General features: G+C 42.9%; 1 protein-coding gene across 4 annotated transcripts in view; it reads left to right on the top strand.

The window, feature by feature from the left end:
- NT5C2 (5'-nucleotidase, cytosolic II) overlaps positions 1 to 27081 on the top strand; it is a 75381-nt gene that overhangs the window by 37390 nt on the left and 10910 nt on the right. For 3 of the 4 annotated variants that reach the window (XM_029080836.2, XM_029080838.2, XM_029080839.2), the window contains 7 exons: positions 2542 to 2615; positions 18137 to 18254; positions 18942 to 19037; positions 24365 to 24456; positions 24595 to 24652; positions 25748 to 25841; positions 26669 to 26722. In XM_029080836.2, coding sequence (XP_028936669.1) covers positions 2542 to 2615; positions 18137 to 18254; positions 18942 to 19037; positions 24365 to 24456; positions 24595 to 24652; positions 25748 to 25841; positions 26669 to 26722 — 586 coding nt within the window. The other variant, XM_029080841.2, reaches the window with a different exon arrangement.

The raw sequence follows: 27081 nt of genomic DNA on the forward strand, positions 1-27081 counted from the left end.
GGCTTAGACAAAAACAGGGAAACTCTGCAAGCCTGTTTGTGTCTTCTCTCTTTCGGAGAGTTGAAAAACTCTTTCATCATTTTATTGCTTCAAGCAACCCCACCCTCCACCCGCCTCGCTCCCCCCGCCTGCCAGACTCTTCTACAAGGAGAAAAGGTTCCTTCAACTCCCGTTCTGGCACTTGATCTCCGAATATTTTAGGCATGTCAGCTGTTTAGGCTCAGATGATGGATTTGGTCCAGTTGGCCCCTCAGCCTGGGTATAAGAATCTTAATGGTTTAGTGCTGAGAATTCAGAGTTTCAAGGGTCAAAACTTGCTGCTTTGTGTCTGATGCCTCTTGTTTGTACATCAAGGTCCCAAGGGAATTTAACTGTTTGGGATTAAGGAATAGTAGCAGCAGGGATGCTCATTAGAGCTGGCTGAATGAGATTTCATGAGCCAAAGGAATCATGAATTGTCACATCTCCATAGGGAGTTAGGGAGAGGCCTCAGCCTTGGAAGGACTGGAGGAGCCTTTAGCTTTTCTCTGGAGAAGTATTCAGGGCATTTATTTGCTAGCGAGGTCAATCTCCCCAAGAAAGATAATGACTTTTTAGCCCCTTGTGTTCTTTCAGCCCATTTTCCTCCATCTCCTAGTGTGGGAAAGAGCCCCTCCCAAGACCAAGTTTCCTTTAGGATCTTGCTCCATTGAGTTAACTGTTGTATAACTCTAATTTTGTTAATTCTCAACATTCCTGAGAAGAGGAACATCATAGCTTCCTCAGTTCACAGAGGCACAGATAATTCGGCCAGCCAACAAGACCGGTATTTAACGGCAATGTTGATTTGAGTTTGAGTATGTGCAGGTTATGTTCTCCAACTTGAATTTAAAGAATTTAAATTCCAGGACCTTCACATGCCTACATGCTATTTGCGTCTGTGATCTGAGGTGGGCTGTAATAGGTTATGGTGGTGATAATTTAACACAGGGATAGTTCAAAATTTGCTCACTTCTTCCGTTGCCCTTTCACTTGACAATCTTGATCAACAGGAGGAGGCTTAGAGTACAGAGAGTCAAAGCCTTAATTCAGTACTTTCCTCCTTCAAAAATGGCCACGAGGCTAGAAGATATGCAGGAATTTGTTGTGAGGTGTGGTGGGGTGTACTTTAAGAAAGACAGCACCTGCCAGGGAGGGGAGGCAGTGTGGTGTAGTGAAAGAGTGCCGGTATGAAAGCCCACTGATCTTGGTTCGAGTCTGAGCTCTGCTACCAGCCTGCTGGGTGACCTTGGGCAAGTCACTTAACCTCTCTGTATCTCAATTTCTTCAACTGCAAAATGGGGAAAATAACGCTTGCTTTTCTACCTACCTCACAGTTGTGAGAGCACAAATGAGATGAGTAATGTGAGAGCGCTTTGGAAATTAAACAACCTTTCAGGGTCTCCGGAGTATAGGCAGTAGCGAAAATCCTTCTTTGTGATGGACCTTGGGGTTGGATGGGAGAGAATCTGCTGTGTGATCTTGAGGCATCTTCCCAGGCAGAAGTTCTTTCTTATGTTTAATTAAAAATTTGTAAATCGTAAATTACTCAATGTTTCTATTTTTCCTCTCCTTTAAACTGATAGTGCCTTGAGGGCAGGGCTGTTCCTAATTTTCTCAGTACCATTCTCCAAGCATCCAGCTCAGTGTTCCATGCAGAGGAAAACTGCTCGGGAATCAGACATATTTACTGAGCACCTACCATGTGCAGAACACTGTACTAAGTGTTTGGGAGAGTACAACAGAGTTGGTAGTCATGTTCCTTGCCCACAATGGGTTGACAGTCTAGGGGGGGAGGGAGGTGGGCAGGCAGGATTATAAATAAACTATGGCTATGTAAGGAAATACTTTGATCAAGAAGGACCATTTTGTAGTAGGAGGGTTGGTTTTCTCTCTGCCTTCAGAGATGAGAAGCCGAGGAGCCCAGAGTTAACATGTCTTAGGGTTTGTGTTTGGGAAGAAAAGGGAAGTCTATTCACTAATGTCATGGGACAAGACTGATTGAGTCTGGATGCACTAAGCTGTCCATTTATTTTCAGGGACTGTAAGCTCCTTGAGAGCAGGAATCATGTCTACAATATTGTACTCTCCCAAGTGCTTACTACAGTGCTCTGCTTGGAGTAAGTGCTCAGTAATTACTATCGACTGCTCCTTGTGGGCAGGACTCCATCCACCAACTCTGTTGAATTGTATTTTCCCAAGCAGTTGGTACAGTGTGCTGCACACAGTAGGCACTCAGTAAATATCATTGGTTGATTGATTGCTTATTTGCTTCACTCTGTTAAAAAAAACAAAACAAAAACAAAAAACAAACAACACAAAAAACTGGACACTTTAGATCATAGTTGTTGGTCAGATTTAATGGGCAGATTGGGAAAGTGAGCATTTTATTAATGGTATTCAAGTACTTACTATGTGTCAGGCACTGTACTAAGCACTGGGGTAGATACAAACATTTTTATACCCCAGAGACCATTGGTACAGATCTAAGTGACATAGGCTTTGTTCCTTTTCTTCCTCTAGGGTATTTGTGAATCGGAGTTTAGCCATGGAGAAGATAAAGTGCTTTGGTTTCGATATGGATTACACTCTTGCTGGTGAGTACCTGTTACATTTTTTTATTTCCCTATTGCTTAGTAACTTAAAAGAGGACTTTTGTCACTGGACTAGGTGGAAGACATTTTTGTCAATAGCCTAAAAAGCCCCCCAATGAAACAGTGTGGACTAGTGGAGGGAGCGTGGGTCTACGAGACAGAGGACCTGGGTTCTAATCCCGGCTCTGCCACCTGCCTGCTGTGTGACCATAGGGATGTCACTAACTTCTGCGTTTCAATTTCCTTATCTTTAAAGTGGAAATTAAATACCTGTTCCCTCTCCTACTTAGACTGTGAGCCCCAAGTGGACAGGGACTGTTTATGACTGAATTATCCCATATCTGCCCCATGCTTAGCATAGTGCTTTAAACTTATGCTTAAATGCCACTATTATCATTAATTATAATTTCCTTATAATTTTGTAAAAATTTTTAGCAGCTATGAGTGGCAGTATTGACATTTATCCTAAAAGGAGATATTCCTCTGGACTTTAAGCTTGTTGTGGGCAGGGGGATGTGTCTGCTAACTCTGTTTTGTGATACTCTCCCAAACTCCTAGATTAATGCTCTGCACAAAGTAAGTGCTCAATAAATATCAGTGATTGATATGAAAAACTAACAGATAACTAATCTGTTGATGGTAGTGAATGCTGTCATGTTTTATATGAATGATTTCTAATATTTTATGGGAGGCTTTGTGATCTAGCGGAAGGACCCTAGGCCTGGAAGTGAAGAGACCTCAGGGTTCTAGTTCCAGCTGTGGTGACTTCGCCCAGCCCCGAAATCCTCAGTTTAGTCTGCCCAGGCCCCAGTTTAGCTGACCAAGCTGAACCACAGAGCAGAGCCCTTGGTCTGGTCCATTTCAGCCGGCATTCCACTGCTCCACCAGGAGGCCCAGGCCTTGCTTCCGCGTTGGTGTGGTTATGAACCACTCCAAGCTATTGCTCTGCCACAACTATCCTGGGCCTCGGAGGGCTAAATGAGGGCAGGGCGCAGGGTTTCCCTGCTCCGGTCTGAGCCTGACCCATCCCTGGTTGGGATCGCTTTTGGCCTGGCCTGTGCTATGGAAGAACACAGATATAGTTGCATCACAGCAAGGAAGTCCAGAACACACAGGAACAGAACACAAATCCCAGCAAACTAATTTGATACCCTGGGGGAATGGATTGTTAATCTTCATTCCAGTTCTCTCCTCCTCCCTGCCTCTTTTTGTAGTCTGTTTAGATTTCCTCATTTTTTCCCTCAGTTTTTGTCCTCAGTAAATTCCAAACTCTCCAGCAATTTCCTAGTTGCAAGCAGAGGCTGGGGGGAGTTCACGGAAGCCCAAGGCAGGTCTGATTCCCCAAATTGAGGCCTGCCTGTGCAGAGGAAGTGTCAGTGAAGGCCTTTCTTTATCTGTCAGAATTCCAATTCTGCCTTTTAAGGAAAGAAATAGCAAGAAACTGGAGTTCATTGCACAATGTGAACACATTAAAATTGCCCTTTGCCACGCTGATGTGTGCTGTTTCCAAACCTTTTGTGCCTGGGGCTTCTTAAAGCCTTCAACAACACAGCTGTTGAAACTGCTAAAAAATCCAGATGTGCCTGTTTTGGTAGGACCAGTTATCAGTGTTGGCGAAGGTTGGAGATCACCATAACATCACAGGACTTTAATTTGGTATGAAGCCAAATACCCCAGGATTACCAGACTCTGTCCATCCTTCTCCCAAAAGAGATGTTGACCTTCCTTTTTCAGTTTTCTACTTTTTGCCACGCATGAATTGTTTTATAGAGTACCAACTGAGGAGCAGAATTTGGTGACCACATTAAGCCTAGTGTTGTCAAAGGACAGTATTTATTTTGATTATTATTATTATTAGAATCAAGATGCTTGAAAAAGGTGTATGGCCAAAGGAGATGAAAAAATTGGTGTTTTTGAATACAGTGTCATAGCGGAATAGGTAGCTTGTTAATAATTCTGGTTTAATCACTGAAATTATTAAGAAATATTGAGTAGTTAATGGAACAAGTCTTCATTTTCCTATCCCCATCACCCTCCAACCCAACCTCTGATTATTAATGATAAAGTTTCATTTTGTTTCAGAAGAGTGAACAAACTGAGTTTTTCCCCTTACGGTTTTGAGTTCCTAGTCGCATATGCTAGAGTTAGCGTTAAAGGAGAAAAGCAATTTCAAAACTCCTAAGGTTTGTTCCCAGCTCAATGATACCTTTTTTTTTAAGCCTGAGAAAAGGAAGGGGCTGCACTTATTAAAGGTAAAATGCAGTATATAAAAGATCTGAAATTTAGGCTTTTAATTTAATAGTTCACGGTAAATAGTCTATAACAGTTTGAAGAGGAAAATTGCAGAATTCATAGTGAGGAAATTCCCAGGTGCAGGCAGTTAATGTGCTTAGCCCATGGATGGTAAGGCCCAGCTGCAAAGAACTCAAAGAGGCAGGAGCTTTGGGTTTTCACATCAAAGCCAATGCCTTTCAAACATCAATATCACTCTTGTTCAATACCCGCGTCCCCGATATGAGTCAATATTTTAAAATGCATCAGTATTTTAAAGTGCATCAGAGGCAAATTACCACAGGCCTTGGTGGTAGGCCACATGTAGAACCAAATGATCTGCCACATTATTATTCATTTCCTCTGTTCTTTTCCCTTTTTCTTAAAGAATATGCATGCACGTGCACCCACCCATACACATACACACACACACACACACACACACACACACACACACACTCATACTCACAAAGACAGTTTGGACCCCAAACTACCTACATTATAAAGACCACAGCTTAAATACCCTAAAGTTGAACACCGGTTAACATTTGTTCCTCAGGATTTTAGCCAATGCATTAAAGAGCTATTTTAAAAGTTGACCACTTGACAGAACTGGGACTGGAGCCCAATCTTCCAATTAGTCCAACCCTCGGGGCTAAGTTCCTTTTCATTGCAACCCAAAAAACAAGAGGCCTCCGTGACCAGCCTGGAAAGGAAGTCCCTTCCATTCCCAACTTTCCTTTTACGTAAGAGATCCTGACAGAAGAGAGTTCCGACGGTTATCTTCACTAACCTCTCTGGAAATCTAAGTAAGTCTTTCTCTGGAAATTTATAGCCGTAGAGGAATAGCGGGGTAAAATATGCCCCCACATTTCCCTTATTTTTCATTTATTGTTGAAATCTTATTTTTTTTTAACTGGGTACTGATTATTTTGCCAGAAGGCAGTAAGTGCTTTTTTTTTTTTTTTTTTTTTTTTTTAAAGCAATGAGCCTCATCAACTCGCTTCTGTATTCAGGAGGAATTAATAGTTACAATGCTTTGAATTTATATGAACAAATTCCAGGGGTGGGCATCTACTGAGGAAAGAAGTTTCTCTCTCTGCTTATCCTGAGAACTTTCTCTTGAAGCTTCAGTGGACCATCCCTCTTTATGATGTTGTGGATTTAGTGAGAGGTGATGCAGTGTTTGCCCTGTCCAGGGTCTGACAGCAGCTGAGTGCACATCATCCTCCTTAGAGAGACTCAGAAGGGAGAAGGGGAAAGGCTTCTGAGGGCTTTGTGCCCTGTGCTTTTTGTCCCTGCCCATTTAGCCAGATTGCCTGGTAAATTCTCAGCTTCTGCCTTAGGAACTAATTGCTCAGTTTTGGTCTGGAGCCTAGGTGGTTCTCCCCTTATCCAGGACCATTTTCATTTACTATCTCCAGCACAGCTGTCCTTCACACCACCCTCTCCCCTTCCAGTTTGTTCTCCCGACTGGAAGGCAGGGCATGAGGTCCTTGGGGAGTTTCTTCTTCCCTGTCAGTATTTGCCAGCATTAGGACAGTGACTGTAAGCTCATTGTGGGCAGGAAATATACTCTCCCAAGCACTTAGTACAATGCCCATTACTTAAGTACAGTGCCTGGCACATAGTACCATAATCAAATCAAATCACAATAAGGGCTCAGTAAATACAGTTGATTGGTGGTGGAAATTCTCCAACCTCAGGCTAAGAGTACCACTGAGAGTCATCCCAGGAGTTGCCGTTTTCCGGTGACAGGGCTTGGGCAGCAGACACGTGCAGTAAGACACAGAGGATAATGAGCTGCTTCACGGACTGAATTCCGTGCTATGGCCAGAAAATAATTCATTGGTAATGTTGAGCGAGGAGTTGTCCCCAAATACTTTACCCTTTTTTTTAAAAAAATGGTATTGTTAAGTGCTTACTATGTGCCAGACATTGTTTTAGATATAAGGTAGATATAAACTAATCAGATTGGACCCAGTCCATGTCCCACATGGGGCTCACAATCTTAATCCTCATTTTGCAGATGAGGTATCTCAGGCACAGAGACATTAAGTGATTTGCTTAAGATCACAAAGCAGACAAGAGACAGAGCTGGGATTAGAATCCAGGTGCTTCTGACTCCCAGGCCCATGCTTTATACACTAAGTCATACTGCTCCTTTAATTTATCTTGTCGTATCAAAATAATCTTATCAAGAAGGTCAGTGTGAGCTTTGGGCTGCTGCTGATGTGGGCAATGACAAATCATCAAGCTTAACCCCAAAAGGGAGGTTTGAAAAACTGTAGACTTTTTTTCCATGTGATCTGGGCGGCTCTCCCAACTTCTTGAGCCATTTCTTACTTAATATCAAATATTAATAATGCTAAACTGGGATATTTAAGTGCTTACTATGTGCCAGGCACTGTACTAAGCTCTGGGGTGGAAATGGCAAAGCAGAATCACCAAGGGCCAGGGATCATGTAATTCCCACCTGTGTATCCTCTCCCAGCAGTTAGCACAGTGCTCTCCACAATGTAAGCACTTAATAAATGCTATTACTATTACCAAGAGTCTGGAACAGTGACAGCGAAATGAATCAAATAGCTCTACAGCCGTGAGGGGAAGTGTCTTGTCCTAGTATAAAGAATGTGATTCTAGGAGTCCGGAGTCCCAGGTTCCAGTCCCAGTTGTGCTAGGTGGCCTTGGGCTAGTCACTTGGTCTCTATGGGCCTCAGTCTTCATTTTTAAAATGAGCTTGTTAGTACCTACCTCTCCCTACTTCACTGAGATATTGTGAGGTAAAATGAAACAATTGTAGTGAAAGGGCTTTGAGAAAATTGAACATGCGCTACAAATTCAAGATTTACTTTACTTTCCTGGTGGTCTTCAAGATTTGAATTTACTTCAGGAGAATCTTTAATTGAAGATTTACTTTTCTGGTAGAACTAAATTGTAGTGATGGGAAAAGGGGAGCCATCGGAACAAATCACTGAAACTGCAATCCAGGGATTGGTGGGGGGCAACACATAGATGAGCTCTGTAAAGAATGACTTTCATTACTAAACCACCCTTTGCCCTTTGATTATGACTGTTGTCTCAGTGAGTTCTTTTGTACTTTGCAAATGTCAGTTTTTCATTTTAAGGGATGATATGGGACAAAGAGTTCAAAAATATTCCATCAGTATGATACTCTTTTTGACCTCTTTGCATCACCCAACCCCAGGTCTTGAATTTACTTTCACTAGGGTGTAAACCTCATTGTTAAGTGTTCACAAGTATAAGGTTTTCTGTTTGGTGATGCAAACAAACAAAAATAAAACTTTAGAAAAAGTGAAAGATAAAATGAAAATGGCTTGATTCCCTGTAGACTGTGAGCTCACTGTGGGCAGAGAATATGTCTTCCAACTCTATTGTATTGTACTCTCCCAAGTGCTTAGTACAGTGCTCTATACAGAGTAAGTGCCCAATAGTTATCAATTATTATGCCATTTCATATGTTCTTGCATTGTGCCTCAGAACACAGCAGATGAGGGCTTTGGGTACGGGCAAATAGAAAAACCATTTAATTCAATCAACCAGTAGTTTAAATGAGCTCATATTGTGTGCAGGACACTGTATCAAATAACTTTCCACACAAATGATTAGACTCAAATATGAATTATTGCCTACAATTTATTTGCTCTGTTGTTTTAAGAAGGTGCTGTAAGAGTACATTTTTTTTTCTCGTTTCTTTTATGCTTGCACTAAAGAACAGCAAAAATAACTAGTTTGCTGAATATGTATTGCTGTCAGCCTCCTGGGACATAATTACAATGAAAAACTAATTGAGAATTGACACCTGCTTGATTTGCGGTTTTGGAGTGCATTTTTAATTTTCGGTAGTAGATAGCAGTCAACTACGCCTTGCTTCCAGCATTGTTATGCGTTCCACTATTTAGAGCTTTGTAATGTACCTAGACAGCTGTCACTGTTTCGACGAATAAATTCTCTTCTGATGAAGCAAATGACACAGTCGAAGAACTTATGTCACCAGCACATCATAATAAATCACCTTCTGACAAACTGCTAATCTGCAGAAAGTGGTTTCTTTAAGAAGCTGAAATTCGCCAACAGCTGTTGAGAGAGTGAGAACAAATCTATTTGCCCGAGGTGATTTAACCTTGTGCTTCCAGAGGGCCCCCCGGGCAGTCGGTCCCAGGCTAGTAAGTGACATCTTTCTAGCCAAAGCTTTGACCACACACTACCCTCTGTAATAGGCATCCAGTTCCCCTTCTTGGGGGGCCTGGCTAACAATAGTAAAAATGCGAGCTGGTTAGATTCTCATTTTGTAGTTTGAAAAACAGCCTGCCTTTGGTCAGCTATTTGTTTTTAAGGATTGCTGTCTAGTATGAACTTCTGTGAGTAGACATTTCATCTCTCTGCTCAGCTCTTTTCGGAAGAGGTAAGCCCATATTTTGGCCTCACAACCGGTTTCCATAGAAATGAAGTAATGCCTCCAATGCTGGAGCAAGGAAGAGGTCCATGGTTAAATGCAGAACTTTCCATTCTGTCAAAGAAACCCCAGAGAAGCTCTGACCAGGTGCAGGGAGATGACTCATCTCTTTTGAAGCCACAAAAATTTTTTCAGTTGAAAGAAAAATCCATTGCTCTGCTCTGCATTCATTCATTCAGTCATATTTATTGAGTGCTTACTTTACTGTGTGCAGACCACTGAACTAAGCGCTTGGAAGAGAACAGTAAACAGACATATTCCCTGCCCACAGCTAGCTTTACAGTCTGCACACAGTAACTGCTTAATTACCAATGATTGACTGACTTTGTTGCCTGGGTCAGAGTAAATGCTGTAGGGAATTAGCCTTATAGTTATTTCAAATACATTTATAATAATAAATGTGGTATTTAAGTGTTTATTTTGTGTCAAGCACTGTACTACATACTGGGGTCGATATAAGATAATCAGTTCCCACATGGGGCTCACAGTCTAAATAGAAAGGAGACAGGTATTGAATCCCCATTTTTCAGGTGAGGGAATTGAGAAAAATGAAGTGACCTGCCCAAGGTCACACAGCAGGTAAATGTTGGAGCCGGGGTTAAAACCCAGGTCCTCTGACTCCCAGGCCTGTGCTCTTTCCATTAAGCCACATTGCTTCTCAAACTAATGTTCCTTCTCTGAGACTAGAGGAGGAAGGCGAGAAAATAGAGGGAGGCTAAAAATCAGGGCAGAAGGAACAATGCCAGTGGCTAGTGGAAGGGCGCATGAGTGTCAGGTCCAAGAGTCCTCCTGTTCCCCCAGATTTGGCCCCTCTGGCTAGTGCTCCTTGGTCTCCCTCATGATCTGCCCTCACAAACCTTGCTTAACTATTGTTTGACTTGGCACAAGTCACTTGGCCTTTAAATGAACATTTTTCCGCATGGTGAGCTAACTTGGAGACTTGGACCCTCAGATAACGAACGTGTCTTTTGTCCAGTTTAAATCCAAACTGAAAATGGCCACATCAAAGACTCTTCAATAAATCACTACGAGGAAGGGGATCTAAGTAAGGATTGTGGCACACTCATTGCCCTGTAAATATCTGGAGTACACCAGAGAACTTAAGTCCCAAACAAGCTAATCTGGGAGCAAAATCTATCTCTGTGCCCAGGCAACTGCTGCTGCTTAAGGAATGTCAGTGATTGAGTTATAATTACGCCGGTATTTGTTAAGCACTTACTATGTCCCAAGCACTGAGTTGCTCTGAGTTCACTAACGAGCTGATGAAGTGAACTCATTGCTATCAGAGATCAGGCTGTTGATAGATAAAAATGCATGCATTCCACTATAAGAAGAAAGTGGACACAATCCGCTCAAAAAATTCAACATGTCTCTCCCTCCTTAACTTTGAGATTCACTTATTAACATAAAGAAGAAATTTGGAACTGTTTTTCTTAAAAGAAAAATGTTGGCCCCGTGTTTGAGCAAAGAAACTTGATGAAACCATGATTAAAAACCAATCAAAAATGCCTCAATCACTGTCATATTGAGTGTTTACTATGTGCAGAGCACTGTAGCAACAGCTTGGGAGAGTACAGTTCAATGGAGTTGGTTGACATGTTCCCTGCCCACAAGGAACCTAGAGTCTAAAGGGGATACAGACATCAATATAAATTACAGATATATGCATAAGTGCTGTTGGGCAGAGGAGGGGGTGGGGAAAGAAAAGGTGCAAATCTAAGTGCAAGGGCGAAGACTGTAGCGAAGAACTAGCAGTGCAGTGCTTGCTAAAATGTGTGTGTTCCTTTTAAGCCAACTTGTGTGCTCCTCTCCCTCTTACAGTCCCCTTCCCCCACCCACCCCCCATGTCCTCTCTACTCCCATCCTAGCATCCTTCCCTGACTGATCATTGTCATCTATCCCTCCATGACTGATAAGACTGAAATGCCCATGGTCCTATTTGAAAATGACTCTGTATGGCCCAACAGGGTGATTTTGAAATGCAAACCTTGAAACTGGTTTCTGGTTTCCGTTGTTTTGGAGTCAGCCTGCTAGGCTCAGCCTTCATGTTTTGAGATGCACTGAATGACTTGACTTAAAATTTATTTGAGCCTACAGTATTCTTGACTGTTGTAAGTCATTATCTGGTGGTAATTGATCTTGCACTGTTATTGGGCCTCTTTAGAGGATCACCTCAAGTGACATGTAATTCTGGAGATAAATTGCTCACACATGTATACTCTTCATATTCTAAATATTTTCTGGTTTTGCTGGCCTGATTTTATTGTGAGGAGGGGCCTCTCATTTCATTAAGCTTCTTAGTAAACCAGAGAAATAAATATGCCATAATGTAGGAGAAACGTGATGCATTTATCTAACTAACTTTGACATTGGGACTTCAAAAAAAATTGGGTTGGTGTGGTTAAAATATTTCACAGCAGCACTTCAGTGTGAAACTTGTTACACAAGTTTCTGCTGAATGAAAGGTTGCTATGGTCTCTTATGGTTTTATAAAATATGGTATCTGCTACCTGGCAGTAGTTTGGGTCTCTGAGGGAGATAGGCTGTTTGTATGTGAGGGAAGGAAGGGGATCTTTTTATGTCTAAATTACACAAGCAACCAAGCGGTACCAAAAATATGGACAGCCATTTTGGAAAACCAAGCTGGGGAATCTCTCCCAGACTTTCTAAATGAAAGGCCAGAATTATAGGAACAACAGACTTTAAGAAAAATTAGACAGAACAGCTACTTAAAAGCAAACCGGCAGATGCAACCCAGTTGAAAACCTTAACCCCTAAACTCTCCAGCCACAAAGGTGGAAAGGGCCATCCGGTTAAATGTGTGTATTCGAGCTTCTCCCTCCTGTTGTGTTTTCAGCTGCTTTGCTCTCCAGACTCTGCTCCTGCTCTCCCACATGCCTCCAATTAATCCTCCTACTCTTGTCCTTTGATAATGCATCTTACATCACCCCTATAGTCTCTTCTAAATCCCGTGCCATATTTGCTTCTCGTTCTTACAGCATTAGTTTCTCTGTTCCTATTGATCCTTTTCAGATTTCAGGGTTGTTGTTTTTTCATGCTTTCTTACAATCCTGGAGACCTCATAACTAACTGAACACGATCTTTTGGAGGTGAATTATCCAGGAACCTGGGATTGGATTGATATATATATCTCTAGAATCCCACCTCATCTATCCCCAAGGGTTGGGAATGATAGGTACCATATGGGTCTGACGTATTCTTCTGCTAAACAGATGTGACTTTGGGTCTAAAAATAAGTCCTTTGGGGTGTAGACCTCTTTTAATGATATGTTATCTCAAAACATGTTTCTTTCATATTTCTGAATTTCTCGACTCCTTGCATCATTTCAGTTTACTGATGAAGGTCTTCAACACCTTTTATTTGGTACTTTTTAGGGTGTTTTTGGTAAATTCTGAGACTGGTGTGTTCAGATACCCTTTAAATTCTGGTCATCTTTCAATTCTGACAGTTGGGTACATCTTTGACTTTGCAAAGTAAAACAACCTGCTTTAAATATAAAGCAGTGCAGATTTCTTTAAACCTCAACTCCAAAATAGAGAAGCAGTAACCAGAATATACTAGTTTCCTGCTTTGCTGTACAGCCTCCCAAATGTAAGCCCCACATTCTTTTTCCCTGAAAGTAAGAAACAAGTAGTGTATTGTCCATTGATTTGGGAACATTTTAGTTCCTCTGGGATCTCTTTCCCACTCTGAGGACACAGCTTTTTGAACACTTGGCTATGCCCACACCAGAGGAGATGGGTCTTGGCAAAACTGGCTCTGCTTATTTTCACTGGTCAAATCTGGCTGCCAGATTTCCAAATGCATCTTCCTTGATGATTTCTTTCCTTTACACTTCTCAAAAACTTGAAAAAGAGTTTGGCAGGGGCCTTCCACCTAAGTCTGCCCCAACTAAACTTTGATGGGAAAGGAGGCAGGGGAAGTTGATTGGTGATTCATTCTTAGAACTGTATTTCTTTTTGCTGGAGCAGAGAGCTGACCAGATGAAACGAGGGTATTCTACCTTGTCCTAATATCAATTTCCACAGTCTTTGTTTTCCTAAATTAAATCCTTCTTACAGTCTCTAGGCTATAGCCAAGCTAACCTGTGAAAGAAAATGGCCCTTTGTATCCTCATCCCAGCAAAATCCTAAAAATTTAGGGTGAGCCTGAGAAGACTGATGAGATGTTGCCTTCTATTTCTGGGCAATCTGCCTTGCCATTTCAGGCCCCGGGTTGGCATGTGCCCCAGGCTCAAGGTGCATGGAAAGAAAGAGGCACTTACATTTTTTTTTTCCCATCCTGAATTTTGGAAACAACGATAAGGCCAACTCGAATGGTCTCGGACCGAGTCTGGTGGGCTTTTGGGCAGCAGCCGTCGCTGCTCCAGAAACACACTACCCCTGAGTGGTCCTTCGCTGAGCCAGCCCGTCGCAACCGTTTTAAAACCAGCTTGGTTTTTGTGTTTTTGTTTTTTAACAGGAGAGCCAGTGTAACTCCTTCAAGACTGGAGTGACACTCTGCACCTGCATCTGCCTCATGTGAGTTAAAGTTTTGGCAGGAGCACTGGGCATAGGCTGGAACCTCTGAGGAGGGTTTTCTTTCCATTTTCACAAAGGCTTTGAAACTGTTCCAGAATGTCTTGGTAGCAAAGGTAAAAACAAACCAAAAAAAAACCAAACTGAAAAAGCGCAAGAGCTTCAGACATCCCCCTTCACGGTTTCTTGCTCACACCGTCGTGGCTTCCGGGCCTAAGACAGGTCCCTCACGAGCTGGGGTCCAACAGAGCCCAGGGCTAACCCTTCCACGACATCCCTAGTTGAGAAACCGAAGAATTTTCTTTCCCTCCATACCCTAGCATAAAACCTACCTTTCAACACTATCACCGGCTTCAGTTTTCAAAGCTTTGGCTGTTCTCTTTATAGAGTAGTTAAGTAACCAGAGAACACTGCGTGCTACCCCTGTGGCTGAGGTATTTCATCTGTTTTGGAACCCGGGCCCTTAAAATAACTCGCCTCTTTGTCTTTGGGTCATGGGCCCACTTGGGAAGCCTGGAGGATCCTGTTAAAAGAAAAACCAATAGCCAAGTGTCATAGTTAGGTCCTCCTAGCCCCTCGCATTTGGGTTTTGGGGCACAAAGCCCGTGTTGACGGTTGTGCTGTAGGCTCTGCCTTGTTGGTTTGCCTCAGCCGTGTGTGGGAGCAGTTGAAATCAGAGACCCCACAGCTGTGCCGGAGAGAGGCCGTTCCGGAGCCTGAGAGGAACAAGCCCTGAATTGGTGGCATTCACTGTGCCGTCTGCCGTGGTCGGGATGGGAGGACTCGAACAGGAGTTTGTTGGCGGGGGGTGGGTTTCCGCTTAGCTGCCGAAAGAGTGCTTGTTTTCCATTGGCAAATTCCTGCAGATGTGACAGTAGTGCCCCTCTTCGTCCAACAGTGTAAGAGGGAAAAAAGCCAGACCCTTTCTGGAGGAGACAAGGTATTTTCAGCATCTCAGTCATCTCTGTGCTGTGTATTTTTTTAAGAGGAGGCCCGGTCAATGGGGCGATCGGGTTACTGAAATGATGATCTGTAGAGCTTAGGAGAAAATGTCAATAGCCGTAGCTCATTCTGGTTAATATAGAGCTAGCTGCATCGTGGAGTGTTGTCAAAATGGAACTCGAAATCTAAATCTATTCCCACCTGTGACTAATTAAAGGCGAGTTTATTTTGGACAATGTCAGAGTAATCGGAGAGAAATGTGTTTCCACCACCAAGAATCTGATCTGGCATCTCCACTGTAGAACCTTGCAGGGGTTAGGTCCTGAACTTCAGGCCTCAGTCTGGCCTGGGAAAAGGCTAGCTGCGTTCGGACCAGTGAAGAATAAGTCCAAGCGCCCTTCCTTCTTCCTCTCCCTCCTTTTCCATAGAGCTCCTTAGTGATCTGGCTGAAGGAACAGAGTGGAGGAGACCCAGATCCCAATCAGGTCATGCGCCTGGGTTCTTCTGCACAGGGGCCAGGCGCAGAATGTCCCGTGGGCATTGAGGTTTATATATGCCCATTAGGACTCTGGATTCCAGTAATCTGGGGGCATCTATGTGTTTAGTCTTCCCCACTCTACACAGCTTCTCCTCCACCCCGACCTCCAACCCTCTGGTCACCAGCCTCAGCTGGGTCTTGGATCCAGCCTCTCTCTAGTGCAGAACAAATCTTCCCCTGTAGAACTCTTTTCTGCTTGCTGCATGTGCAGTTTCGGTCTTCAATGTTGGCGTGACCTCCTGAGGAATTAAAAATCAATCACTTCCTTTCTCCCAGCGTTCCGGTGAAACATTTTTGAGGCAATAGAAGGATGTTAGCCTAGTGGAAAGAGCCCAGACCTGTGCGTCAGAGGACCTGGGTTCTAATCCTGTCTCTGCCACTTGTCTGCTGTGTGATCTTGGGCAAGTCACTTAACTTCTCTGGGCCTCAGTTACCTCATCTGTAAAATGGGGATTAAAGTTGTGAGCCCCATACAGGACGTGGATTTGTCCAACCTGCTTGTCTTGCATCTACCCCAGCACTTAGGACAGTGCCTGGAATGTAATAAGAGCTTAAATACCATAAAAAATAGAAGCCCCATTTTCTATGAACACTGGGTATTTCCTAATTTATTAGACAGCCTCCCTCGGGAAATCTTTTAGGCAACTGGGGACCTGGCTTTGAAAATGAGCCAGTTCTTCATCTAAATAGTTGTGGTCTGTTTTATGGGCCCTGAACCCAGGATTTGAGCGAAATGAGTGGTGATTTGATTTTATTCCTGAATTTTTTAATTCTTGAGAATTTCTCTTGCTCCAGATTGCATCCCACTAGCCTAAAGTTTGGGTCAAACAGCCACAAGGAGAGGACAGCCATTATATGTGTTGGCGATGGAGGAGGGCAAAGTATGAAACTAGGCAAAGTGGACAATGTGTTTGTTTACCTTGGGATTGTATAAACAATCCATTAGTGGTATTTGTTGGGTGCCTGCTGTGTGCGGCGTGCTGTACTAAGCTCTTGGGACAGTATAATAGATGCGATCCCTGCCCACAAGGAGCTGAGAGTCTATAGTCGGTGACAGACATTAAAGGAGATTACAGATAGGGGAAATAGTAGAGTATAAGGATATGTACATCAGGGTGGCGGGCCTGTGTAACTGCTGCTTGGGTGGACCCTCCCCCCATCCTGGACTCCAGGGAGGCCATTGGACGTACCTGGAACAGGTGTGGAAGGGGCAAGCTAAGTCTGGGCCAAATCCTCATGCCCCTTGCCCCCTGGGAGCACTGTTTATGCAGCTAAGCATGTCCTGGTTTTGTTTCAGTGCCTCAGGAGCTGGGAGCAGGGGTCCCGCAGGTCCAGCCTGCGAGCACACACTAAGGCTGCCCACAGGCAGTTCCTTCAACTTTCAGTATTTGTGGGCTTGGCCGGGAGTCTCCTTCTGTACACCTCCCACACTCTGTAAACACCCGTCGGTCAATGGTATTTGTTGAGTGCTACTTTGTGCACAGCACTGGGCTAAGCATTTGGGAGAGTACAATATAATAGGGACCTATCAAAGGAATATCTCATCAGGTTAAAAAAACAATATGAATTGCAATGAAATAACTTGTTAGAAGGCAGCGAAGTATTTGGTGCGGGGGAGGAGAGGGAGTAAGAGTTTGTTCATCAGAGACTACAGCGGCCATCAAGAGGTCCCCAGTGTTCATTCACTCGTATTTATTGAGCGCTTACCGTGTGCAGCACACTAAACATTGATCCAGATGTTAAGGGGATGTGCTGCTGCTCTCAAGCAGTGTGCAGTATAATTAGTCAATTGTATTTATTGAGCTCTTGGGAGAATACAATAGACAACAGTAAAAAGGCACATTCGCTGCCCACAATGTGCTTACGGTCTAGAGGATGAGCTTAGTCGAGCTATTGTCATGAGGTGGGAATAAAGGGAGAGCTTTCTTTCACTCTGCAACTACATACAGTAATTGCAAGTCCTTTAGGAATGAAAATGATTTCTTCCATGCTGCCGTCAGCACCAATTGCTCTGATCTATGATTTCTCCAACTTCGACATGCTGCCATTTTTCCTGGGCTTAAATCAGCCCATCCTGCATTGGATGTGGTGCTTTCATGGCCAGTGAAGGTTCAGTTTATAACTTGCTAGTCGTACTCGGACTCTATACAAATAAGAGTACCGACTCCTAGACACCATCTAATAAGGCCCAGTTAAACAAATCCAATTTGTAGAAAGCCAATTTCTAGGCAAACTGGTTTGGATAACCAACTACAGTGATAATGGTTTTTAAATGCATTTTGCATGTCTGATCATGTTATGTGGATTGCTGAACGAAGAAGTCTTTAACTTGCTAAATGTGAAAGACAAAGCTGGTAGGATCAGACTGTAAAACAGATGTGAGGGAAATTTAAAGTCTGTTAAAATGATCTGGTTTAATCTGAGGAACTCCTAAATAATACACAAAAAGATCCCTTAGTCTTATGAGGAATACTGTTCACACTGTGATTCTAGGGAGAGGGAGAAGAGAAGCCAAGTAGAGTTGATGTTTGGAGTAAGTTTCTCTGAGGTAAAGAGCTGAGCTGAATGCTGCAATTCCATATTTACTAACCAAATTCCCTCCCGTAAGTATTAAATCAATGGAACGTGGGGTGGAAGAAGAAAAATGATGAACTCAGAGAAGGATTATAGTGAAAGAGGAACCAATAGTTTTCATTTACCTTGTGCTTTCCTCTGCCGTTCTTTTGTGTTGACTAATCGAAAACTTTTCTTGTGCAGTGTATAAATCCCCCGAATATGAATCTCTCGGCTTCGACCTGACCGTTGAAAGATTAGTTTCTATTGGATATCCTCAGGAGCTGCTCAGTTTTGTCTATGATCCTACTTTCCCTACCAGGTAACCAAAGATGGAATTTTGGTGGGGTTTTCCTATTAATTTTACATCCCCGAAAGATAGGTTTCTTTTTTTCGTTTTTGCAATGTTGACTGTGACTCACCATGGAATTTGCAGGTTTCCAACTAAAATATTCTCTCTGTAACTTAATAACTTAAAACTTAATAACCTCATTTTATAGATGAGGTAACTGAGGCCCAGAGAAATTAAATGACTTGCCCAGGTCACATAGCAGACATGTGGCAGAGCTGGGGTTAGAACCCATGCCCTCTGACTCACAAGCCATGGAACTTAAAATGAAATGAAACTTAAAAGGGTTTCATTTTATTTCCGTCTCCAAATGGAGGAATAAACTGATAAGACAAATACATGTACAGTTGACAGAATATCAAATTCAATGCAAAAAGAAGGGGAAAAAATGAAAGCAACTCAAGCCATGTTTTGGGCAGCAAATTGAAAGAGCTTATTCTGTAAGGATGAAAGACTCAAGTATGACAGTCTGCTGGAAATATTTTTTTTTAAACAGGGCTACTTTCAGATTTAGATATAACTGAGTTCTTTTTGACAGCTGTCCTATTTTAATACCCCTATGCCATGGGATTTGGGGTTGATAGTCTGTGATATTGTGGGTAGGTCTAATTTTTGCTCTCTCTGTTATTTAATATCTTCATTGCCTTCATTTTTATTTAGAGGACTGGTGTTTGACACACTGTATGGAAACCTATTGAAAGTCGACGCATATGGAAACCTGTTGGTCTGTGCACATGGATTTAACTTCATTCGAGGGTGAGTCCTAAAACTTTAATGTGAGTTCTGTCATCTTTAGTGAGTCAGTCAAGAATGGAGCAATGTGTACGTCACATCATTTAAAACAAATTGTTCTTTTGACTTCCATGGACTTGGCCTTGAGGCCCCGGGCGATTCACTTGTATTATACTTTCTCAAGTTCCGGGGCCAGGTTCTGCACAAAGTAGGTGCCCAGGCTAACTTCCTGATCAGAATAGGTGCTCAAAGCTACAGCTATTCCTCTGGGCAAAATATAACACAGAACAAAATCGAACATCTGTTCTCAATTCATTTCCCAGCAACCATAATAATTAGGGAATGAAGCTGAAATTGAGAGTAAATTTTATGTGTTTAATTTTATACCACAGTTAATGATCCAGTTTGCGCTTGAAAACACCACCTTAAATTGACAGAAAACAAGGAGTATTTTTGCCCATCTTTCATTCATTCATTCAATAGTATTTATTGAGTGCTTACTATGTGCAGAGCACTGTACTAAGCGCTTGGAATGAACAAGTCGGCAACAGATAGAGACAGTCCCTGCCGTTTGACGGGCTTACAGTCTAATCGGGGGAGACGGACAGACAAGAACAATGGCAATAAATACAGTCGAGGGGAAGAACATCTCGTAAAAACAATGGCAACTAAATGTAATCAAGGCGATGTACACAGCACAGAAATGTTTGGACGTTATGCAGTACTGCAGTGTAAGAGTAGTATGGTTCCAGACTAGAAGCTCATTGAAGGAAGGGAATGTGCCTGTTAAATTGTTGTATTTACTCTCCCAACCGCTTAGTACAGTGCTCTGCACACAGTAAGCGCTCAGTAAATATGATTGGACTGACTGACTTTCTGAGAGCAGTCTAGTGTGTTTTGTTTTTGATGACTGACATTTCAGCATTCTATTGTGCAATTATTTGGTTCTGCAGTGGACTCACCATCTAGAATGAATAACATTCACAACTTTACATAGCATTCCCTCAGATTTGAAGCAGATTTATCTTACAGGTGGGCTAGTATTTGAATTACATTAGCTTTGCTTTGGGAGAACAGGGTAGCATAGTGGGAGGGTCACTGGGTTTGGACTCAGGAACCCTGAATTCCAGTGCCGCTGACTCTGACTCCCTAGGAAGCAACTAAGTCTCTTTGTGCTTTAGCCTTCTCTCTCTGTAAAATGACGGCAGTAATTCCTCCCTGCTGTCCTGAGAAAATGCACTCTGAAGTCCTTTGGACTGGTAAGAGGGTTTGGGGGATTTTTCTTGATTTGCTCTGTAAAAGAGAAGAATTAGATTGTGTCTTCTTGTCACCCGACGTACAGAAGTCCTTGACTTTTCATTTATTCGTTTTTCTTAAAAAGCAGTGTACGGTTTGGTGGCAGTTGGTGACTGCCATAGGTTTCAAGGGCCTCCGTTCAAATGGCCTTCTTGACGCTGCCAGCACATACTCCCGGAGAGAAGCCTCTAAAAGTAGCCCCAAAATAACTGTTTTATGTGCCTTGGCAGAGCACGAGAGACACTAAAAGGAACCCCAAAATAACTATTTTGTGTGCCTTGGCAGAGCACGAGAGACCTTTAAAGGGTCAACAATTGTACCAATAGGCAAAAGCCAAGGAAAATGCTAGGCAGCATTAGGAACAGGAACAGGATAGAAAATGAATCAAAACAAAAATTTAGGTCAGTCGTTATTTGCTAACACCTGGAACCCTGTGGCTATTTATGTTCACCACATCATGCCAGAGCTGAAGGAGGATAGTAGAAAAGGGCATCAGGGGTGTGGAACAGTTTCTGTCTGACACCAGTCTGTAAAGACAAGGATTCTTCAGTTTGGAAAGATGCAGGATGAGCAGGGACATGGTGGAAGTTTACAAAAATCATGAAGGTGGTCTAGTAGATAGAGAACAAGCCTGGGAGGCAGAAGGACCTGGGTTCTATTCCTGGCTCCGCCACCTGCCTGTTGTATGACCTCGGTCAAGTTACCTAACTTCTCTGTGCCTTACTTACTTCATCTGTGAAATGGAGATTAAGACTGAGAGCCCTTTATGGGATAGGGATTGTGTTCAACCTGATTAACTTGCATCTACCCCGGTGTTCAGTACAGTGCCTGGGACATGGTAAGCACTTAACAAATGCCATTAAAAAAAAAAAAAGTTGAGGCCAGAGTAAACCTAGAATTGTTGTTCACCAAATCCCAAGAAGTCACCCACTGCAGCTTGAAGATTTAAATCAAACAATCGAAAAAGCTTTCTCACAAAGAGCATGGTAAGAGAGGAAATTTGATTCCTCAGAAAATCGTGCAGGCAGGGAAGAACAGGAAATTAAAGGAAGAGTTGGATAAATTTGTGGACAAGTTGCCTCTAATAGAGTATTAGAAGGGAAAATTCAGAATGCCAAGAAGGTACGTACCCTAGTCTTGCAGTGAGATGTCTGTTACCACTGCTGAAGACAGTATTCCAGGATGGGTTAAGCATTGATCTCGCACAGAACAACTGGCCTTATTTGCTTAAACTGATTCTCATCTTTAAATTATTTTCATGACTGTCTCCCCATCTAGACTGTGAACTCCTTGTGGGCAGGGACTGTGTCTACAAACTCTGATATATTGTGCTCACCCACATGTTTAGTACAGTACTCTGCACCCAGTAAGTGCTGGATAAATGCCATTGATTTAATTTAATCTGGAATTCATGTGAATTCAATGTAGCTGCTTGGTCTCATACACATGAGGTTGGCTTTTCTTTTTTCCCCTCTGAGTATTCTCTTGAGATGGTTTTCCAGACTCTTGACTCCTCCCCATTGAGAGTGCACACACACTTTTCTCCTACTACGCAAGAGTATACCTTCTTTCAGAAGGAACCTCGTGATAAGGAAGACTCACCCTATTCTAATTTTCCATACTGTGTCCAACTCCATGCCCTTGCTCCCTTCTGAACCAGGTCACGCTGTGCCTAGACAGATGCACAATGTTATTGTCAGGAAAACATTCCTTGAGCCTGATATTATATTTTAGCCCAAACGCATAATGAAGACACTTTGTTCTAGCAGAACTGGATTGTGAGCCCGTTGTTGGGCAGGGATTGTCTCTATCTGTTGCCGAATTGTACATTCCAAGTGCTTAATACAGTGCTCTGCACATAGTAAGCACTCAATAAATACAAACGAATGAATGAACTGGGGGTGTTGTAATGAAAATGCTACAAAGGTTGCCCAAATGCTGTCCATGGTGTACTTCATTTTCTACCTCTGGTCCCCCCCCCCCTTTTAAACTTCCTGAATCTGGCATTTCTCAGGTAGGAGTTGGCACTCTTATTATGTGGTTGGGGAGAACAAGATATTTGTAATGTTCCCTTAGGAGGATTTCAGAAACATAAAGTTTTTTAACATCTAGGGCCCATTTGTAGCCCAAGTGACCGTAAGTTAGAACTGATGCCGTAAGGTTGCCACAGAAGCCACTGATCAATCAGTGGCAATACTGAGCGCTTACTGTGGTGCAGAACACTCTGCTAAGCACTTGGAAGAGTACAGTTAACAGAGTTGGTAGACACTTCCCCTGCTTAAGGGTCTTTGCCGCCCATATTAACCAGCGATTTTTCAGAATTCTTCCTAGGCTTATAGGCAGTTCTTATGTCAGAAACCGTCACCACTGATTGTATAGCCTCAGCAGGCATTCATTCCTGCTACACGCCAGAACCCAGGTGGTCTGATTCCCAGAGTCATGCTGAAGCCATCAGTCTTCAGTGTTACACAAGGGGAAAACGTGGAAAGGTGCAAACACTGTAGGTGCTTGCAGATATATCAATTCTGGGCTGTGTCATTCACACTATTCTTACTATGTAAAACTGAGCATTGTTGGATGCAGTGTAATGTCAGCTGAAGGATCCGGTGTCAGAGACTTCAATTCCAAGTGTTGCATTGATCTGGCATCAGACTTGAAGGAGTTTGTGATGTCAGAATGGGGTCTGGTATAAAAAAGCATTGCCACTGTAACTATTTCAGAGGAGCCAGTGAAGTTTTTCTACTTAGTTTCAGTTGAAATAAATATGAAATTTATTGATGATGTTTATATGAAATAAATAATAGACAGATATGAGAGGAATGTTAAAGACTAGATAGAAAACAAACGGCCTAATTTAGCTTCCAGAAACTTCTTCAGTTTTTCATGCAGCATCAATAGGGACTCGGGAGGAAATGAATAATTGTAACATAGAAAATATGAAATAGTAACATTTTGTCTCCGAGTGTTGGAAATTTATTAAGGAGGCAGTGCCCACAGAATAAATAGGATTTGGGGTAAACTGGATTATAGCCCCAAAAATTCAGAGCCCGGTGTTTGAATGTGATACCGAGCCAAAATATTTGTCAGTTGGTAAGGTATGTTGACCTGAGAAACTTCACTAAATTGTGGCTTCATACATTATCACTTCTAGGACATCCACAAATCTTTAATAATAATAATTGTCATTATTATTATAGTACTTGTTAAGTGCTTGCCATTTGCCAAGCACTGTTCTAAATACTGGGGTAGATACAAGTTAATCAGGTTGGACACAGTTCATGTCCCACATGAGGCTTATGGTCTTAATCCCCATTTTATAGATGAGGTAACTAAGGCACAGAGAGTTAAGTGATTTGCCCAAGGTCACACAGCAGACAAGAGGCAGAGCTCGGTCTAAAACTCAGGTCCTTCTGACTCCTAGGCCCACGCTTTATACAGTAAATGACACTGCTCCTTTAATTTTTTTTTGGTTCTGGCATTCCAACAATCAGATATTCTGCAGCTGAAAATGGTTCTAAAAAGCAGAAACAAGGAAAAGTTACTGTGACTTCCAGTGAGTAAAATTCAGTGCTCTGGAGACAGGCTACTGTGTGTGGTTTCAAGATTAGCTTTGCTGCATGGAACAAATAGGTGCCTTCTGATTGAATGGAACAGTCACATCAGGACAGGTTCCAGTGGGCCTGTACATAGACCCCATCACAAACCAGGAGAGAAGTGGGGAGCTGGGGGAGCAAAGTTTTTCTTAGAGGAAAACTTCTTTCCAGAGAGGACCCATAAGAATGTAAATGGATTTCAATTCCCAATTTAGGTTTGGGTTCCTCTGTACTGTCCAACCCAGAATATGAAATATTTTCAGTGAGGGTTCTTGAGCACAAATATGGACAAGGATTGCAGTTATTTTGATTCACTCTGGAAAGAGTGGCTGCATTTTTCCCCATCTTGGGTGGGTGGGGGGAAGTATATTTTTGCTATAGCTCCACCAAAATACTTCCATGCCAAGGCATATTCTGGCAAATCAGTCCGTGTTATTTCAGTGCTTGTTTGTTTTCTTTCAGGCCAGAAACCCGGGAGCAGTACCCAAACAAATTTATTCAGCGAGATGACACCGATCGTTTTTACATTCTAAACACTCTGTTCAACCTACCAGGTAGGCTTCTGCTCAGATTCCACTCCCTGGCCCATTACCCCATTCTCCTGAACACCTCCATGCTCCGCCAGCAAACTCAAGCATTTTATTCTCGTCTTGTACTCGCTCCCTAACCGAATGTTTGCTCTTCACTTGCAGAGACCTACCTCTTGGCCTGCCTGGTAGACTTTTTTACTCACTGTGACAGGTACACCAGGTATGCTCTCTGGTTTCCCTCCGTTGACTTTTCTAATTGATGTCCAGGGTTTCAGAGGACTGGCCATTGTAGGTTTTTTCTGCTTTTCTGAAGCTAATGTAGTGCTAGTGAAAGATGCCAGATTGTCCGCCTGAGAGATGGGACGGCACCAGCAGCTCCATGCAGGCTTTCGCCTACCGCGGGGCTCCCTCTCCTTGCCAGTGTGCTGCAGTCATGTTCAGAAGGGACCACTTCTATTTGGCTTCTCCCGGGAATGAAGACGGCCAGCAGAGGTGCTAATTGTGCCAACTGAGTGGGAGGTTTGTGTGATGTGGTTATCCGTCTGAGCCGAATTGCACTGAAACCCCCAACTCATTTCACACCAGCTACCCGATAGCCAGCCGGTGGTGGGAATTTGATCTCATTCCCAGGTTGGGGCAAGATTTGAGCCAGAACCCGGCACTGCTCCTCCCCTGTGCTGAGAAGTAGAAGAAAAAAGAAACTTTTTACATCCTTGTGGCGCTCTTGGTCAGGGTGGGTTTGGGCTACTTTGTTACCCAGCTAGTCAACTGCAGACTCCCTAAGCCATTTCAAGGTCAGGAAGGAAGCAACGCTAAGCAGGGCTGAGTTCTTGGGCTGGAGTGTGGCACTGAAGAAGAGGACCAGGCCAGAGACGCATCAGTTAAAGAAGCCTAGGAAAAGTGGAGATTATCGGTTTTCAAAGCCCCAGGTGTCTCTAATGGTACCCAGACTTGAGATTGAGAGCCTTTTTCCTCAAAGGGCCAAATCAAAGTTTTTGATATGTCTGGGAAAATTTGGCGTTCATAGCGACCACCTTAACCCACCTCTCTGGTTGGCCTGTTGATGAAAAAAACTTGAGTGGTGTTGGATGCTAATTTTGGTGATCAATCAGTGGTATTTATCGAGCGCCTACAGTATGCAGAGCACTGTAGAGAGCGCTTGGGAAGGACACATTAGGGAGGATTGTTTTCAAGTTTATAACAGCCTTTAGCTGCATGACATTTCAACCTTTGGGTCTCCCCAGACTGATCTATGACATGTATTTCACTTAAGTCGTCTTTGTGCTCCTGTCACATCTCTTTCCGTTTCCAACAGCTGTGACACTGGCTTCAAAGATGGTGACCTCTTTATGTCTTTCCGGAGTATGTTCCAGGACGTGAGAGATGCTGTTGATTGGGTTCACTACAAGGTACCTTTGGCAGTCCCTCTTATCCCTAACACTTGACCTTAACACCCGTCCTCTTCCGGGAGACAAACTTCAGGCCTCAAGATGCAAACAGAGCAGAATTCTTTTCTTGTGTAAAGACCTGGATTTGCCATCTAGTGTCCCCATAGTAAACTGCATTTCTTTCAGAATGGTTTAACCCCTTCAAATCTAGTAATGTGCTCTCCCTAGCCTCTGCTGTTATCTCGGTTTTCCTTAGAGTTGCTTTCCAAGGAGGGTGAGATTGGGATTCTGATTGGGATTCTGACTTGCCCTTAAAGAAGTTGTTCCCCCCCTACACTTCTGTTGGTGAATTTGGTACATTAATGGTGAACAAGGAGCTTCCTTGGGTTTCCTGCCACAGAGCAAGCTTAGAAAGGAATATGAAATTTGCATTAATCACAGACTGCTTCTTTGGATAAAGTGTGATGTGCATTTTGATTTCCTGGTAAAGTAGAAATAAAGGTGAATGTCATTTTGTAAGGGAAGTGGTTTGGGTTTTTTTTTTTGGTAATTCTTGCAGTGTCTGGCTTCTTAATAATTATGGTATTTAAGTGTTTACTCTGTGTTGAGCACAGTTCTGAGTGGTGGTGTAGATTCAAGTTATTCAGGTCAGACACATTTCCTGTTCCACGTGAGGCTCACAGTCTAAGTACTGTTCTCCCTTCCCTATGGTTCAGCTACTTCCCTGGCAAGTAAATGCTTGAACTATAAATTTGAGGTGGTTGGGGAAGAACTTTTCCTCAGAAATCCCACTCTTAATAAGGAGTTATATATAGCCATACTCTGTTTTCCCACTGTTTCTCTTTCAGGGATCCCTCAAGGAAAAGACGGTTGAGAATCTGGAGAAATACGTGGTGAAAGATGTAAGCGGAAACCTCATTAGCAGTACTGTGCAGGGTCATGCAATTAACATAAACCAACAAGCAGGAAGATTGCTTTCCTTGAATGGGAAGGTCTTGACCCAGACAATTAGAATGCAATAACCAGGAAAAGAGATTTTTTGGTCTTAGCTGTAATAAGTGGGTCAGTATTTATGCCAAGAGTCCCCAAACTTATTTTACATTTGAGAAAGGAAAATCAGTCACCATTTTCTTTCTCAACACTAGCTGCTGCACATGAACGGGAGATTGGCATTAAGCTTGGCCCAATCTGAGGCCCAAGAGTTTTATTTGATGAAAGCGAGCAGGGATTCTGTCCAAGTGTTAACGCTTCTGATCATCGC

The sequence above is a fragment of the Ornithorhynchus anatinus genome, chromosome 16, assembly GCF_004115215.2.
Source record: "Ornithorhynchus anatinus isolate Pmale09 chromosome 16, mOrnAna1.pri.v4, whole genome shotgun sequence".
NCBI lineage: Eukaryota > Metazoa > Chordata > Mammalia > Monotremata > Ornithorhynchidae > Ornithorhynchus > Ornithorhynchus anatinus.